An 18,919-nucleotide genomic window follows, 5' to 3' on the forward strand; every position below is an offset into this window, starting at 1 on the left:
GCTCCTCCATTGTTGGTGGGATTGCAGACTGGTACAACCATTCTGGAAATCAGTCTGGAGGTTCCTCAGAAAATTGGACATTGAACTGCCTGAGGACCCAGCTATACCTCTCTTGGGCATATACCCAAAAGATGCCCCAACATATAACAAAGACACGTGCTCCACTATATTCATAGCAGCCTTATTTATAATAGCCAGAAGCTGAAAGAACCCAGATGCCCTTCAACAGAGGAATAGATACAGAAAATGTGGTACATCTACACAATGGAATATTACTCAGCTATCAAAAACAATGACTATGAAATTCATAGGCAAATGGATGGACTGGAAAATATCATCCTGAGTGAGGTAACCCAATCACAGAAAAACACACATGGTATGCACTCATTGATAAGTGGCTATTAGCCCAAATGCTTGAATTATCCTAGATGCACAGAACACATGAAACTCAAGACGGATGACCAAAATGTGAATGCTTCACTCCTTCTTTAAAAGGGAAACAAGAATACCCTTGGGAGGGAATAGGGAGGCAAAGTTTAGAACTGAGGCAGAAGGAACACCCATTCAGAGCCTGCCCCACATGTGGCCCATACATATACAGCCACCAAACTAGATAAGATGGATGAAGCAAAGAAGTGCAGGCCGACAGGAACCGGATATAGATCCCTCCTGAGAGACACACCCAGAATACAGAAAATACAGAGGCAAACCACTGAACTGAGAACGGGACCCCTGTTGAAGGAATCAGAGAAAGGACTGGAAGAGCTTGAAAGGGCTCGAGACCCCATATGAACAACAATGCCAAGCAACCAGAGCTTCCAGGGACTAAGCCACTACCCAAAGACTATACATGAACCGACCCTGGACTCTGACCTCATAGGTAGCAATGAATAGCCTAGTAAGAGCACCAGTGGAAGGGGAAGCCCTTGGTCCTGCCAAGACTGAACCCCCATTGAACGTGATTGTTGGGGGGAGGGCAGCAATGGGGGGGAGGGGGGTAGGGGCTAGGGGGATGTTGGCTTGGAAACTGGCAAAGGGAATAACAATCGAAATGTAAATAAGAAATACCCAAGTTAATAAAGATAGAGCTGATACTATATACACTAAATGTTTCCCTTCTGCAGTGTTTGAGGACTTACTAATAGATAGTTACAAACTCCACCCATAGTCCAGAGATGGAGCTTGGGAACGTGGGAGAGATTAGCAGCCCAGTGTTAGTATTTGGGAATCACCGAAGGTATACTCAAGCAATTAGCCAAATGTGTACATGTGAGAGCAAGCCTGTACATTCATGATCTAGATCCATCTCAGTAGCTAGAGAGCTTATTTTTTAAGTTAATGAGTTATGTTTCTGATCAGAAATTTCAAAAAAGTACATTTTCTAGTGATTTTAAAAAAAGATATCTTGATAATTTGTAATCAAATGGAAACTTCAGAGGTCTGCTGTTTCTAGAAAAGATGATAGAGACTATGTGGCTAAATTTAGGCAGGACTTTGAACCTTTTCATAGACTCAACTGTGTACTTCTTTATAAAATCTAGTTTTAGCTAAGAATTTTGCTAATTCGATTTAGCTAGAGGACACTCTCCCATGTCTTGATATCTAGAATACCAGACCTAATGTCTGATCAGAGTCCTCTTCCTCTTGTCCCTTAGGTGGTGGCCAATCACCTTCCGAGAATCCCGTGAGGGTTGTGTAGCTACAACCCTCCAGTTTCTGTTCTCTCCATTGTTATTTTTCTCTACATGACCTAGACACTACTCCCGGGGTACAAATTCTCAACGCCATGCTCTGTGCAGGGCTGAGCCGACCTCTGTCCTCCACTGCAGCATGCAGCATCTCTCTATCCATCTCCGTGGTCTCAAGTATAATCTGCCTTCCGGAGCTTCACTACTTTTTCTTTGACAAAAACGAGTGAAGCACACTGGAAACATTAGGTACACCATGACTCTAGGCCTCCACCTTAGAGTGCCAGAGGGACAGGAACTAGGAAAAGTCAAGAGACAAGGGCCACATTTGCGCAGAGCCCAGAGGGAGTGCTTTCAGTAAAGTTCCAGAATGTTCCTTGTGCTGTAAGATGTTCCCAGCTCCTGAAGGAAAAGCTGTTTCCTGCACCACTGGTAAGCCCTGCTTCCAAGCGGTGTTTAGCGTTTCAATCTTCCGGCGTTTCTTGCTGGCTCTCATCACCTACCTCGCTGATGATTGGTGCTGCTTACTCTTCCTGGAGGAGGTGGTGCTGGTTGGTTGCTGTCTCATCACGTGGGCTACACCCACATTTAAGGGCTGGGCAGTTGGAAGGGTCACATGACCAGTCAAGAGTGCAGGCTGCTGCATGATGGGATTGTAATGGCTTCCGTGAGCATGTGTGTTTCTGAAAGAGAAAAGGAAACATAAAGCCCCTTAGTGGTTTTATAGAACTGAACTCTTTAATAGGATGAAGCATCTGCAGAACTGTAGAACGGAAGGCCTGTGTTGAAGTAGGAGGACTGGCTGATGAGTTAGACTTTCAAGAGGGAAAGAATGTCAAGGGTGTAGAGTCAGAGTTTTCAAGCGCTAGAGAAATGGGAAAAGTAGCCTCTGCCCTGTGAAACCCCTGAACAGGTGATCATGCTGAACAGTAAGACATAGCTTCTGTTTTTGGAATTTGCACATATTGTTTTAGAATTTACAAAGCAACTTCAATGGGTTCTTTTATTCTGCTTTGTGAGGTAGACAGGATGTCTTAGATACGCCATTTTATTAATGAGGAAATTGTAGTTAATGTGAAAAACAAACTTTGGCGACTGGGAGCCATATGTTTCTGGCGTTAGGAATCATAAACGTTCTTTTGAATTCCCTCAGTAGCTAACACAATGCTCAGGCATGTAGCAGCTGATCAGTTAATTACACGCTTGCTGAATGAACAATCAGATTAACTGAAGGGTGACTAGACTTGTATAGAGTTTGTATTAAATCAAAATTAATAACAGTCATACATGCTCATAGAAGTATGCTGGCAGCTTGCACCCTGGAAATGGGTTACATTTTAAAGTCTTACTATCTAGGTTGGATGGCTCTTAAAAAAAGTCTTGTTTTCCAACAGAAATGCTTAAAGTGGTGATTAATTCAAATATTTATCTGTAAAAGCCCATTTAACATGTAATAAAATTAAAACTAAAGAAGTATTTATTTGAACTTAAAAAAATCATCACATGCCATGTTTGTAACCTGAAAGGATAAATAGGAGAGAAAGACAGACTTCTCATAGTGGTTTTGATGGTCTTTGAGATGTGTGCATGGCCTCGGGGAGAGGAATGTGGCGCTGACTTTTTGCTCTCTGTCCCCCACAGACCGGCCCAGGCTGTTCCCCAGGCTCTTTGATGCACAGTGAGATGCAGAGACTGGGAGGACATTGAGATCACTGGCCAGGACACAGGAGAGAAGCAGAACAGAAAATGTGCATCAACAGGGCATAGATACTGCTGTGATGTAGGGAGCTCTAACTGCCAAAGACAAAACTGCACTGTGGCAGGCCTCTCAGGAGCACGGGGTGGGGGTGGGGGGATAGTTGGTGGAAGAGCTTGAGGAAGAAAGGCAACCCTGCAGTGTGAGCTGTAATGATTGGTGGAGGGAGGATTCCAGGCTTACCCTGCTGTGTTCAGCACTGCTACACTGTATGTTAAAGACAGGCCAAGTACTGTTCCATTTTAACTGACAACCCTCTATCCCCCACCCCACAATCCTTTGAGGTAAACATCATGGCCCCATTTTATTGAAAAACAAACCGAGGCCATAAAAGTTAATTAAGTAACCTGCCACAGGTCTTGCACAGCCAGACTAGAAACCAGTTTTGCCAGGTTTGAAGCAGAGCGCAGCTGTGGGGCCAAGCATTGATTCTCATCCTGATACTGGTCAGAAAGTAGTTTTCTATGGGAAAGGAGAAAGCTGCACTAGACACCCGATTCCGTGAGCTTATTTAGTCACTGCCTACCTTTTCCTGAGTGAGTGAGTTAGGTAGGTAGGTAGTTTCACTATATAACTCTGACTGGCCTCAAACTTGTGATCCTTCTACCTCAGCCAATGTGTGGAGATCTCAGATATATGCTACCACACTGAACCCAGAATTCTATACTGAAAAGTAACGAGGGAGGCTCTCAGGGCAGAAAGCAGGCGATCACAGTGGAGCAGGGAGTGCTTTCTGCAGAAGGAGGTAGAGCCCACAAGGCCACAGAGCTGGGGACAGTTGGAGGGCTGTCATATGGCTCTGTCCTGGTCAAGGAGGGCATTGTGACAGTGTTGGGAGGAGGGCCAGAGGAAAACTGACAAGTGCTTATGAAAACAGCAGAGCAGGTGTCCATGAGGTGAGGTGCACGGCAGTTTTGGAAATGTGCAGGTGCTGGCAGGTGGTGGCTGAAGTGCCTGAGGTCTGTGAGGGTGAACTCTCATCCACAAGGCAGACTGTTAACTGAAGAGGCACACTTAATAAACACACCAGAGTTCACCCTTCCAAATACGTCTCATCTGTTAAGCTTTCCCTGGGGAGCTCAGACAGACAGGCACCTATGTCTCAAAACTTACTGAGAACACTTTCTAGAATTGCTTAGGGCTTTGGGGACTCTCTTCTGTATTCCTTCACTGGTGACAAATGTTTGCTTTCCGAAAGGAACTTATTTCTGAGAAAACCTAGCTGGGTTTTGTGAATTACACAGGTGTTTAAAAGATGTAACTGAGTTTTGGATAGAAAATGACAGCTAATTGTAAATTAATCAAACTGAATTTTAGGTGTCTGGTATACTGTTTAAACCACCCCCCATTACACCGTAGCCATAGCCTATATGATGTTCTCATCCCAGAAACACTGCTTGAACCAGAGGATTTACTGTTTACCTCCAGTCAGCCAGTTGCTGAGTGCCTGCCATGGTCTCGGGAATCACAGCTGCGTGCTGTACGGATGTGTGGGTAGCCACGCCAGTGAGCTGCTGCCATGCTGGAGGAAGGAGGATCTGTTGGGCCCCACCTGGCCAGGCCTGCTGTAAGACACAGGATACCCACAACCATCACATTTTGTTAATCACCTGACTGGATTGCATGAGTCCAGAATTTAATCTGTGTGGGGGCTCTGCTGGATCTTATGATAGGTGTGAAAGTGTGGACTGGTTTTTGTCTTCAAAAAACCCAAGGGAGACAACAAATGGGGAGGTCTAGGGCTACAGAGCAATATGGAAGAAATTAGGTCATCTTAAAGATGTTTTCTTTATGAATTTGTTCTATTATGCTTAAAGCTCTCTAAAAATCCATCCATTAACTTGTCCTATAAACTATGTGCAAAAGACTGAGCTAACTGAACTGGGTCAGATGAGGATAGCTCTCTGCCCTTGGAAAGCCTTCTAACAAGTGTCCTATATGTGATACTTGGGATTTTTTTTTTTTTTTAGACAAGGTTTCTCTGTGCAGTCCTGGCTGCCCTGGAACTCACTCTGTAGACCAGGCTAGCCTTGAACTCAGAGATCCAATACCTCTGTTTATCAGTTATCATGTAGATGTAGAGTTTTATCTTCTGGATTTGATCCTCACTTTTTACAACTCGGACTATCTAGTGCTTAGCCTACACATGAGAGGAAATGGTAAAAGTGAACTTAGTTGTGACTTTCAGCAGAGAGGAGATAGGAGGAACCACTGCCTCCATCTCACGATGTGAAGAACCTTATGCTGTTGTCCTTTAATAGACATTGGTGGGGTGCTGTGTGCAGTGCTTTAAATTCTCTGCTCCCACCTCTTCTCTGCTGACTTGGTCATCAAATGATTCTCGTTGAGTGCAGCTGAGCAAAGGTGGACATATAAGGTCCACCGTGAAATGCTTCTTGGATGGGTCAAGGGTCAAGAGGTTTGAGCTCTTAGTTATACTTTTCTCTGTCCATGAAGCCAGACATAGCTAACATCTATCTCACATTTTCTAACTCAGGGCTCCAGTGATTGGGCATGTGTTTAATATGTATGTTTTGGCTCCTTTATAAATAATTCTATAAAGAACTTGACTTTCAAGTCAAGACTTACTAAGCATAATGCTTAAGAAAATGCATATTTCAGATCTGCCCCATTTCCCAGTTCATCATTCTTGGGAATCACTGTGGCCTGAGAAACCTCATACACATTCTGATACCGCTTGTTTGTTTACTGATCTGCTGTGATGTAGGCAGAAAGCCCAGAGATCATGGATCACACCATAAATATCTAATGTCAGCTGACAAAATGAAAGTATTTAAGTCCATAAGTTTATTAATAATAGCAAATTGTATTTCAAGTTTACTGAGTTCACTGAAGGGAAATATAATCTAACTAGCAAAACCACTGTAAATTCAAAATATTAAATGAGCCAGGTACAGTGGTGCACACTTTTAGTCTAAGGAGGCAGAAACAGGTGGTTTTCTGTGAGTTCAAGGCCAGCTAGAACACAGCAAGTTCTAGCTCATTGTGAGACCCTGTATATAACAATTTCACCTAGGATTGTTACTGTTTAGTGATCTGGAACTCATTTCCAATTCTATAAAAAGCATGTGTCTTGGCTAATGTCATTAAAAAATGTATGTTGATACTGAGATTAAAGTCCTCTTTTTTCTCCCCTATTTTCCTGGATATTAGCATTTTACCTCAAGGCCATGAGAGAAAAACCTTTTTTTTTTTTTTTTAAACCTCTTTTACTGACTGTGAAAGTGATGCTTACAGAAACAATCAGTTCATTCTGATGATATTACGTCAAGTATCTATAATTTTTACTACTACTAAGAATGAAACTAGTATTTCTCTCACAGATATTACTTTTGTCTGTATGATGTGTGAATGCATACAAACATGCAGAGTTCTGGAGACAACTTCTGAGAGTCAGTTCTTGCTTCTCTCCTCCGACTCTGTAGTTTGGGAGGCTTTTGAGGCAAGCCCTTTTAACTGTTGAGCCATATTGCTGCCCACTCTTCCCCTTTTGAGAAACAGCCTTGCTATGCATGCCAGACTGCACTTGAACTCAGGATCTCCTAGCCTCAGTCTACCAAATGCCGGGACCATGGGTCTGCACCATGCTGGCTAGAATGTGCTGTATGTCAAGCAGTGTTAAGTCACAAATGGATTTTTGGACTTAATATTGTTCCCTGTAGGTAAGGACTACTATTTCTTCCCATTTCTTAGGAGAGTGAACTGAGACAGAGAGGTTAGATGAATTGTCTAGAAAATACGGCAAATTATTCTTTTCTCTGAACCTAACTAACATGGCAGTAAAGAAATAAAACATCAATTCATAAAAGCAAGAGTGGAGAACAGACAATAACAGTTAAAAGGATTTTAGAGGACAATTACCAAGAAAGTTAGCAGATTGAATTACTCTAAGGTAAATCCACATAGGAAACCAGGCCAGATCCCTGGTATGCATGTGTCTACGGTTCCCAGATCTAGAGGCTAGCTAGCTGATTCTCTAGGGAACTAAGAAGTTCAAGAAAAAAGAGCTGCAGGCACGACATTAGAGGATAGGGCGTCTGCCAGTGAGAAGGCTGGGCTTGCCTTTAGTCACCACACGGGGAGCCCACGTCAGTAGCTTAGCCCCTTGTTAGCTTTCTCAGTGTGCTGAGCACTTCAGTGCTCCAGTCTTAACTATGCATGAGCAGTTAAAGGCAGCCCTCAGGAACCATCTAACATGGAAGCGATCAGAGCAAAAATAAAACAAAACTCACAAGAAACAAAAGCAAGATCTATAATGGACTATAATTAAGATCCAGAGTTAAAAATGCATTTTACTTCATATAGATATGTACATATGGAGCAAGATAAGGAGCTCCCAGTAATGGAGAATTAAAAAAGACAGTTAAAAGAAGTGAAATAAATTTCTTAGGAAGTAATGTAGACAGAACACACACACACACACACACACACACACACACACACACACACACACACACACACAGAGAGAGAGAGAGAGAGAGAGAGAGAGAGAGAGAGAGAGAGAGAGGAGAGAGAGGTTGAAAGATTATGTTTGGATACTTAACACCATGTGCATCCCAGGAAGGCATCAGCCTACCTGCACTCCCAGCATTAGGGAGATGAAGATAAGATTTCTGTGGCAAACTATCTAGCTAGACTACAAAACCCAGAGAGGTGTAGATTCACAAGAGAAACAGATCTTGCTTCAATATATAATAGTATCCTGAACCACCAGTAGTGGTAGTCTCTATAATGGACTAGACCCTTCTCCAATCAACATTAAGAGTATGTCTGCTAGAAGATGTGGTGAACGTCTCTAATCCCAGCACTTGGGTGGCAGAGGCGGGTGGATCTCTGTAAACTCAATGTCAGCCTGGTCTACAGAGCTAGCTCTAGAACAGCCAGGACCACACAGAGAAACCCTGTCTGAGAGAGAGAGGCGGGGGGAGGAAGAGGGAGGAGGAGGAGGTAGGGAAGTGGAGGAGGGAGGGAGGGAGGGAGGGAGGGAGGGAGGGAGGGAGGCTTACCTACAGCCTGATTTTATGGGGGCAGTTTCTCAGTTAAGGTTCCCTTCTCTCAGATGACTCTGGCTTGAGTCAAGTTGACATAAAACTAGCCAGTATGTATGTGCACCCACACCTGCCCACCACAAACGTGCATCAACATACTCATATATCATATACACACAAAAACCGAAGTAACAATATACAGCTAATAATTTTGTGAAGAGAAAACACAGAAGATATTGTTAAAGGACCAAGGACAGCAACAAGAACAACAACAATGACTGACAACAACAACAACGACAACAAGGATACTCAGAGGGAGAGGGCAAACGGGTTCAGAACAACGTATGGAAAACAAGCATGAAGTCATAAATCTGGAGACCACTCATGAACAAAGGAGACTGCATAAAAGGCTTCATAAAGACAACTAACATAACATATCCACACCTAAACATGCCAGACACAGATGCTACTTCCAGTTTTAAAATGATCTGGGGCTGAATAATAAGATACACACAGAGTAACCCAGTGGAAAAATGAAACAGCCACTAACCCAGAAGCCATACAAGGAAGTGGATTATCATCAGCACATTGTGAACCTCATTAAGAGCCCTATTCAGCTGATAGTAATCACACAAACATTATAAAGTAGTTGAAGCACGAATTACTTGGGAGATGGGAGAATGAACGAGTGAGGAAAGAGCCTGTAGGGAAGGGTTGGAGAATGAAGGCTTCACCACACAGACAGGAAGTAAATTTCAAATACAACAAATGGGAGAAGCAATGGAAAAGCATTTTAGAATGTTACTTATATGTATTTATATAAGAATGGATGGTCAAGTTAGAGGTTGTTTTACGACAGTAGAAATGAAAGGTGGGGCAGAGAGGACTATATTTTTTAATAAATGTGTGGTATCATATAAACTAAAAAAATATGTACCTTTGGGGAAGCATGAGAATTAAATGTCAAAACAACATCCCCAAATAAGAAAAAAAAAAAAGTCCCGAAGTCAGCAGCAAGTGGTGCAGTGGTGTGCGCCTCGAACAGTCTAATCCCCATGCTGTCAGCCAATACCCAAGCAGGTTATGAAGAACACGAACAGGCAGCCCTGTTTGGAGTCTGGTGTGGGTGTTAGCTGCACGAAGGAAGCATGAACAAACGTTTCCTATCTGTTATCAGCTTCAGTGCCAAGTGAGACAGAAGTAGACAGAGAGACAAGGGCCTCAGACTGATGGCTTAAAGTGCCGTCAGGGGAGGTTTAAGAGAAAGTATCTGGTAGTTGAAGGAGGTCATCTGTCCCCAGGGAAACACAGGGACCCTGACCATAAGACTCACTGGCCAAAGATGCAAAATCTCATCTTGGAAAGTGGAGTCTAGAAGGGACCTGGCATTTGTGAGTTTCTGACTTGATCTTGATAGTGAGGGGGAGTTTTGGATACTGCTCCTTGAAAAAAAATTAAGCATAATACTATCTGACTCAAGAACTGTACCTCCCACCTTCCCACTTTTACATGCTAACTGGGGTTTGGGACTTGGAAAGGTGGCTTCCTTTATAAGGGTTTCTGTACAGGCTGCGCATGTGTGGATAACTGTGCCCTTCTGCCATATGCACATTCGCAGAGTGTGCCAGAGGCTTGTTTCTCTGTAGGGGACACAACGCATGCTACCGGGAGAAAGATGGGAAAGAGACTGAAACTAACGTTGTGGAATGCATTTAAAGGGTCACCTCTAAACCTTTACACAGTCCTCAAAAATGTTTTAAATGTTCAGAAGAAGACAATAGTAAATTTGGGGATACATTTAAAGCACATAATAGTATTCAGAAATCTTATGTCTGATAGTCTAGAAATCTACTCACAGAAAAATGAGGGCCTACATTTCAATATTTAATTATTATCCTAAAGATGACTACTACTTAGTTTTATAAGTTACTATATTTTTGTCCTTTACAAGGGATACATAAGTAGAGGTGATAACTCTATTTTAACAGGCTAGCACACTGGGACAGATTACATGGCAGAAGAAAATACTGGATAGGATATGTTCATTTTTAAAAAATAAGAAATGTGTCTTAGTACTCGAAGGCACACAGGTCTATCGTGTCCATTTTAGTGGGTATGTTCTTTGTTCTGCTCCATTCTGTGTTGTTACCTGTTGATTCAACAAATTCCCTAATGGAGAATACTCAACTTGCTTCTAATAGTTCCCTTTTATAAACACTATACCAATTAAAATCCTACACGCGTAATATTTCAGTTGTTCACAACTGTACAGATTTGGTTAAATCAACTTAAAGGTTTCTAACACTAGACTCTTATGAGGTAAGTAGGAAGTAGGACTCTTCACACTATGATTAAAGGACTGAGACAGATTTGGAAATGTCAAACCTTTGGTTCAACTGAACAATGAGGAAAGTCTCTGTTAGCTAGCACGTTGTGCTTAGTATTTCTAACAGAGCTGCTCCTGGCTTACTTGGATTCAGTGTGAAAATACAAAAAAGGGGAAAGGGGGGGGGTCCTGTAATAACCTTTGAAAGTATACAGGTGCTGCTGTTACTTGAGCAGAGTCAATTTCGACATAGAGAGATACATGTCTAGAACCCATCATCTTAGACATCTTCCATATCAGTTCTACTGCCAGGTGCCAAGGATGGCTTGACCTGTAAGTGCCAATTTTACTTTTAAGTAAGGTAGTTTCCCAAAGGATTGTCTCAAAGTGTTCTCAAATCAGAAAAGGATTCCCTAAGAAAGGGAAATCATGATATTTCTCATTTATGAACACATATGAAAAAACTACTAATCACAATAGTAGCAAACTGAGCTCAAAAAGCTTGTCATCACACCAAGCACGGCATGATCAAATAAAGTTTTTTATAAATACAAGGATAATTTAACATTACAAAATCTATTAACATAACTCGTAGGAAATAAGTCACATGGTTATTCAAATAGATGAGAAAGTATATTTGATATATAGAATATTTAGTTAAAAGTTAAAAGTCTCTATTAATTACTTAGAGGAAATATAAAATGCATTATGGGAAATAGCGTCAACAATTTCCTTTAGAAAGCAAACTGGACAAAAGTAAAAGATCCCTGATTTAATCTGTTATTAAATACCATTTTGAACTGCCCTTTCAGTCCAGGATACATATGCAATAGAAAAAGTACAAAGATTGAAGATTAAGAAACAAAACTATTATTTATAACTACAAAAAAGACTTGTCTACATGGCAAATTCAAAAGGATTCACAAAAACAGAAGGCTAGTTACATGACAATCCCAATAGATCCAAATCCGCTATATGCCTATAGACAAAAAGCAAATAAACGAGTACAAGTATAATTAACAAAACCAACAAAATGTAAAGCATTTACTGCTTATTTTTATGTGTATTAGTATTTTGCCTGGATACATTTCTGGGCAATTTGCATGTGGCAGTGCCCACAGAAACTAGAAGGGGGGAATCATTGGGTACTCTGAATGGGAGTTGTGAATACCCTGTGGGTGCTGGGAATTGAGCCTGGAGCCTCTGGAAGAGTCAGTGCTCTTAACTACTGGGCCATCTTTCTAGCCCACAAGTTAGCCTGCCTGCTTGCCTGACTGTCTGACTCCTCTCTTCCTTTCCTTTCCGTTCCTTTCCTTTCCTTTCCTTCCCCTTCCCTCCTCTTTTTCTCTTTTTCTTTCTTTTTCTTTTTATGGATAATTTATGGTAAAATGCATATGGAAAAGAAAAGAGACTAGAATACCTATGGAAATTTTGAAGAACTGTAAAAGAACAGGGCATTCCCTAGCAGATACCAAGACACAGTTGGTGAAGATTGGATATTAGAGAGGCCAATGGGCTACATGAGAGCCAGGAACAGACTTATTCAATTTGATGTCCTATAAACTAAAACAAGGAAAACCACTTCTAGAAACAAACTATTTGGAGAACAATTTGGGGAAGTCTTTTGGGACACTCCCTTACTTAGATGTAAAGCTGACACTAACAGGTCAAGCCATCCTTGATGCCCGGCAGCAGAGAGATGACATGGAAGTGATCTGAGATGGTGGGAAGTATGGACATTGGTGTTACATGTCTAGACTGAGTCTTGGTTCCGATGGTTCTGATATCTAGTTACTGTTTTTGTTTTAACACAGGTCTTACTGTTTGGTGCAGGATGGCCTAGACTCACTATATAGCCTAGCCAGGTCTTGAACTAATAATTCTCCTGCCTCAGCCAGCTGTGTACTGGTAGGATAGGTGTGTGCCCCATACATGGCTGCTCTATGGTTCTGAGCAAGTCCCTATGTCGGTCAAATAGTGACAAATATCTTTCTATGTTGTGAGGATTAAACAGATTAATTGTAAAGTGCCTGGCATAAAGAAAATATATTTGTCATTGGATCAAGTGTCTTTAAGGATTGGTTTCTGGTACTACACCAGTACTGTTAGTATAAATTGTAACCCTTTATACCTTTCCACTTTTCACCTTTGTGATCTTATTCTACAGTTAACACCTATATGGAAAGGAAAGGACAGGTCCAGCCCACAGCTTCTGCATATCTGTTTTCCCAACTCTACAAACGAGGGAATAATCTCCAGGGCTCTTTGGCTCTAAGAACCACTTCTATTTTCCAAGAAAGAAATTTGAGGCAAAGAGATGTTAACTGACTTGCCTTAGGTCATTGAGAATTGCTAGTAGATTTAGGCTTAAAACCTAGGTTTCCTAGATGAATTTGCTTTACAAAGGTACAATAATAATTTCCCTAGACTCCTAGACTATCTAAATTTCTTCTTGGGATTGTCACTAGACACTTAGTGGGTAATTCACATGGGGATCATGTGGAACATTACTAACGTATTCCAGTGTCCTGACAGACTCCTCCTGCTCATCACCAGGGAGTCAGCAGGAGACATGGATGATGGAATTCGAGCAATGCGGAGGAGACTTACCTGAGCAAGCAGACCTGGCTGGATCTGAAGAGGCTGAGCGCCCGGAGCCTGAGTGACGATGGGAACAGCATTTTCCATCCGCACTGAGTAGCCAGCGTGCTTGGAGGGAGAGGCCTGCAGGCCTGTTCAGTCATGGGTAAGGGACAGGAGGGAGGTCAATGACAGGGACCCCCAAGAGACCCATCCGGGCAGCTCAGCTAGCTTTACTGCACAGCCACGGGGCACTGCCTTTTAGCTTTTAACAAGTTAAAAGTAGTCCCCTACTCCCCACAAACACCCCCCACCCCAATATTAACGTTGTGTGGCCAAAACCAGGGCAGTTAAAATGACAAATTACAAGAGGAAACAATGGTTGCTGGCCATGGAGATAACTGAGTGTCACAGCAAAGGATGCTGGGGACATCATCCCTGCAGGGCTCCCTCTGCATTGTGTGGCTGGTATCTGAGTACCAGCATGTGTGCTTACATGGGTGCTTTGCAAAATCTGACCTTGAGCTTTCTGTGTAAAGTGTGACAAGTACATTTCATCTCTAGCTGCTTCAGGTTCACAGGAAAAGAGCCCGGGATCATGGCCAAAGGGGAGGCGGCCCTGGGAGGCACCATTCAGACAAATCTATATTCTCCACATGAAGTGTCAGAGACTGGCAATTTTCTACAGATAACGTAGGGAGAGCATTTCATGTGAGGAGAGTTGGAGCTGACATCAGCATAACAATGGGAGTAGACAATGGGCCTCTTTATAGGCAGCTGGCTAGAGCCACAGCTCTGCAGGTGCAGGGAACAACAACAAGTGGACTTGGTACTAGAGCATAAGTTGCATTGTTTCTAGGTTGGTGGCAGCGGGAGACCAGCCTCCAAATTCAGGGATAGCCACATTGCATCCTTAGGATGGGAAGGAAGAGGGCTTTCTTTGCTGACAGGGTGCATTCTGGGAAACAGCAGGGGCTAGAACCTTTAAGTGGTCCTGCAAGAACTGGTTTAGCTTACCTTGGAAGCCAGGGGGACACACGATGAGAGCTTGCTGGAAAGGGTCAGGCCGGGCACAAATTTGGGCTGTTCCCGTCTGCAGGGGCATGCTCCGCTGGGCCACTGCGGCCATGGATGCCGCTGAGGGCTGGTAGAGTGTAGATTGGTAGTTTAGTATGGAGACTTCGGGATTGGCTAAGGAAAGAGTGGCACTGGTGGAGGTGGGAGCCTAAAGGAATGATGGGGATTAAACAAAAATAAACAAAAATAAAAAATGAGGGAGGTGGTATGTTGGGAGACATGAATCTAAATCAAACACATGAATTTAAAGGAGAATAAACAAACCAAGAGCAAAAAAAGCAAAAAGAGGGGCAGGAATCCAGCTGAACTGTCATGTTTGTGGGACCCACACACCTGACTACTGAGAAGTTAGCTTGGTCTAGGAAACCATCTGGTTGAGGGGCTGGGATGTAGCTCAGTTAGTAGAGTGTTTGCCGGGCACGCATGGTACCCTGGGTCCAGTGCCCAGCACTGCACAAAACAGCTATAGTGGCAAATCACTGTAACCTCAGCACTCAAGAGGCTGAGGCTGGAGGATCAGAAGTTTAAGATTATCTTTGGCGATATACTGAGTTTGAGGTTCACCAGGGCTACAAACACCACCACCACCAACAACAAAAGAACCAAATTGTTTAATGAAAGTCTCAGTCTCTTTTCATCCTAGACAGGGAGGTTTGGGCTGAGAGTCTTTGTATTCCCCGGTTTCTACAATGGAATGTGATGATGGGGAGGGTGGGAAAAGCTAAGCCCCGCCCTTCTTCTCCATGCCTTAGCTTGGCTCCTCCAACTTGAGCGGTTTCAGATGCACTTGTACTGTGCTGCCAGCCCACAAACCCCACCCAACCTCCCCTCTGCTCCCGTGAGGTAGTTTATGCTTGGTAGACAAATCCTGGAAGAGGGTCCTCTGCCTGAGTCCTGTATAAACAGATCTTAGCACGTTAGTCTATGCACCAGAAGGGAAGCCCAGGCAGAGTCCTCAGATCTAACAGTGCTGTGTGCAGATACCCTCAGCACAGGGTAGGACCTGCTACTGTAAAAGCAGTAGATGGAAGCAGTAGATGTCAAACATTGGGATCTGTCTTTTGAAACTGAACTTCCAATGGAAGGAAACAGCTGTAGAAGGAAAGTGAATTCTTTGTTGGGAATTCTTTTGTTTCTCTCCTTAGCATTCTTCATGCTGATCTTTAAGCAAAGAGAGGCAGGAGTTAGCAGTGGCTTCAGAGGGAAGCTGTCTAGAAGGAGTTGTATGTAAGGAGTCAGTATTAAGGAGCAGGTGGGCGCTGAGTAATACTCATGTATGTTTTGGCCACACACACTTTAATAGTTTGGGGACTACTTTGAACTTGTTAGAAACTAGAAGGAAAGTGTCCCATGTAAAAGGACACACATGTAGAGAGAATTTCAAGTGGAGTTAATGTCAAATTTCATAAAAATGTCCAACCCTTGTTTTACTTTTTCTTTTTTGTGGTGCTTCAGAAATCAAACAAATCCAGAGTCTTGCATACACGAGGCACGTCTACCGAGCTATGTGGTCTTTTTATACTTAGATTCTGTGCTGGAATTTAGTTCAAGACAATACATTTATTTGAAAATGATTACAAATTCCTATGACACACTTATTTAGATTTTGAGCTGCATATTTTAACTGTGTATGCATTTTCAGCAGCCCACACAGTGCCTCCTGGAAGTATGGTGGGAGCCAGTGTCTGTGTACTGACCACAACACCCATCTCCAGTTTCCCCCACGCCATTATTCTTTCTGGCAATTCCTTTACCACATTTTCCACTGTCATTTCAGACACTACGAGCTCAGACCTCAAGGGTCTGCTGTTTGAAGTCAAGGCACCAATCTCTTCCCATTGGACTGGGCTTTCCCATCCTCTGATCAGTCACCGTGACCAATGCCTCTGCCTTCCAAATTTCCCTAGAATCAACGGATTGTTTTAGTTGTTCTCAGGTGCCCAGCGCCTGTAAGTCCCTGACTGGTGAGCCCCTGCTCTGTACTTCTTTCAGTTCTTGGGCACAGGATCAACTCTCTCTTTTAATTGTTAGAAACACGTATGTGTGTTTTACCAGCATGTGTTCCCTGAAACTGGAATTACAGAGTTATTACTGCGGGGCATTTGAGTTCTGCTCCAGGTTTAATAATAGTAAAGACACAGAGACATCTATGTAGTTTGAAGCTGTTGGCCTGTTTGTTGGAACAATCTCTCAGTTATCCTCTTACTTAAACCAACTTCTCTTCATTGTGCCTCTCTCCATGTGGCTCTCTCTGCCCTACCTCCCTGCCTTGCTCCCATTCTTCCTTCTCTCTCCCATGTCTGTCCTGCTGGTCAGTCTGCCCCAGCTCCAGCCACCAGCTCTTTATTCTGCAGAAGGCTACACTTAACTACTCCAGTTTGAAACAATCAGCAGCAGGACAACACCCAGTCCATCCTCTGAATTGCTTTTTGGCACTGAGGGCTGTACGACCTTCCTCACAGCAGTTTGCCTTTCTTTTTTTGGGCAGGTGAGGAAGAGACAAACATTTACATATCCCACTAGCCTGTGCTGACCAGCAACTAATAACTGAGAACACAGGGACACACGTTTTCATAGCCAGTAAACACAGTATTTGTGGGTCTTCCCAACAGGTTGTGAGCCACAATGTGGGTCTAGGAATTGAACTCAGGTCCTTTGGAAGAGCAGCCAGTGCTCTTACCCACAAAGTCATCTCTCTTAAAGACTACTTTGCACATTAGCACCCTGCTCTGCATTTAAGCACCTGTTTAGAAATTCCAGTAATGGCCTCATGAATGCTGTGTATGCATCTTGACCCAGTACCCTTTGCTCTCTATAGACCCTTAGGTACCCTCCTTAATAAATGAACATATCTATCTTTTCCTTCAAGACAGATTAGTCTAGTTGTTTTCCTAGCCTTCTGTGAATACAGGCTATTCATCTCATAGGAATCCTTCGGCCCAAAGAGTTATCTCTGAGCCTCTGTGCTTTGGTGCCAGCCTTGACACCAGGATTCCAAAGCAGAACTTTCCCTGACAGTAGGAATAAGCTATTTCTATGTGTTCGTGTACAGTAACCTGTGAGTGTGTGGCTCAACTTCAGCCACAGTGTGCTGATTAATCCTCCTTGGGAGACGGACTCATGGGGGAGGACTTGTGGTCCTCTGCCTGCTTGCCTTACCTGACCCTTATGTGTGCAGCCTATATCAGGATCTGATTTTAGCTTATGTATTGTTTCACCAGGAGTGGAACACATGTTATGATATGAGCACCAGTCCCCAGAGTGACCAGTAGGTACACTGAGAGTTTCCCTCAGTTTCTGATCCTGCTTAGGGATCAGCAGATGAAAGTGTGTGTGATGGTGTGGGTGACATTTTACCCTGTTCTCTGTGGTTCTTAAGAGCTGTTTTGGAGAGATGGCTCAGCGGTTAAGAGCACTGACTGCTCTTGCAGAGGTCCTGAGTTCAATTCCCAGCAACTACATGGTGGCTCACAACCATCTGTAATGAGATCTGATGCCCTCTTCTGGTGTGTCTGAAGACAGCTACAGTGTACTTATATATAATAAATAAATTAAATAAATAAATAAATAAAATTATGAAAAAAAAGCTGTTCTGGATAACAAAGAGAAATAAGAAAAAAAAAAATAAGTTCACTGTTAACCTATGTTGCAAAGACAGGCCCAAGTGGTTCTTGGATGTGATTGTAATAGATGTTTCAAATGTTGACATCTGTAAGAATAGGATGTAAGCCTGAGCTACAAATCCAGTTAAAATTATTGGTAGAAGGATATGCCCCTAAAAGAAGATACTTTGGAAATGTTAGTAAAGAGGCTGACCCTAAGGATTAAACCAAGAACATGCATGGAGGACTCCCTGTTCAATGTTACTAATAGTTTTTCAAAGTACATAGAAATTATGGTGCAATGGCCTGGTTTCCTGGAAATGTAAACAATTACAGATTAGTGGAGCACTTGGAAAAGTGCTGGTCTACTGGATAGATGTGAAGAGCAGCAAAGAACTACATCTGTGTCCTTCCACCAACATAAAACTGTAGGTGTGTTTTGTTGCTTCTAAACATTCAAATGTTTAGAATGAGCAGAAAAGTCCCAAGGATCTCATGGAGAGAACACAGCACTGGGTCACTAATGTACAAAGTAAGTTTGGTTGGATTTAGAGAGCAGGTGCCATCTAGAAGGTACCTCCTGAGGCTCTCCACAGGATTCATCTGTGAATCAGTGCATGTGAATCAGACGCTGACGCCAGACTGCTGGAGTTCAAGCCCAAGCTATCTCATATGTACTGACATAGCCTTTGTTAAGAGCATTAACTGCTTAGTATCTCAATTTCTTCCTCTAAAATGCCAGTGATAACACCTCTTCCACATGGATGCCAGGAGCCTGAATGATGCCATGGTGAGAAAAGTCGGACACAAGAAGTGCTTACTGCCAGAACTGTGGTCACCTTGTAACAGATCAGAGGAGGGAAAGCACGCCTCAGTGCTTA

At 43.0% G+C, this 18,919-nt stretch overlaps 1 protein-coding gene across 11 annotated transcripts in view; it reads right to left on the reverse strand.

Annotated features, from left to right (window-relative positions):
- The window catches only part of Hipk2 (homeodomain interacting protein kinase 2), a 189,803-nt gene that overhangs the window by 33,050 nt on the left and 137,834 nt on the right, over positions 1–18,919 (reverse strand). For 3 of the 11 annotated variants that reach the window (NM_001429188.1, XM_087658023.1, XM_087658027.1), the window contains 4 exon segments: positions 2,192–2,371; positions 4,867–5,009; positions 13,390–13,511; positions 14,377–14,503. In NM_001429188.1, the coding sequence (NP_001416117.1) occupies positions 2,192–2,371; positions 4,867–5,009; positions 13,390–13,511; positions 14,377–14,503 (572 nt within the window). 11 annotated transcript variants of the gene reach the window in all.

Source organism: Rattus norvegicus, chromosome 4 (assembly GCF_021556685.1).
Source record: "Rattus norvegicus strain SHRSP/BbbUtx chromosome 4, alternate assembly SHRSP_T2T, whole genome shotgun sequence".
NCBI classification, from domain to species: Eukaryota; Metazoa; Chordata; class Mammalia; order Rodentia; family Muridae; genus Rattus; species Rattus norvegicus.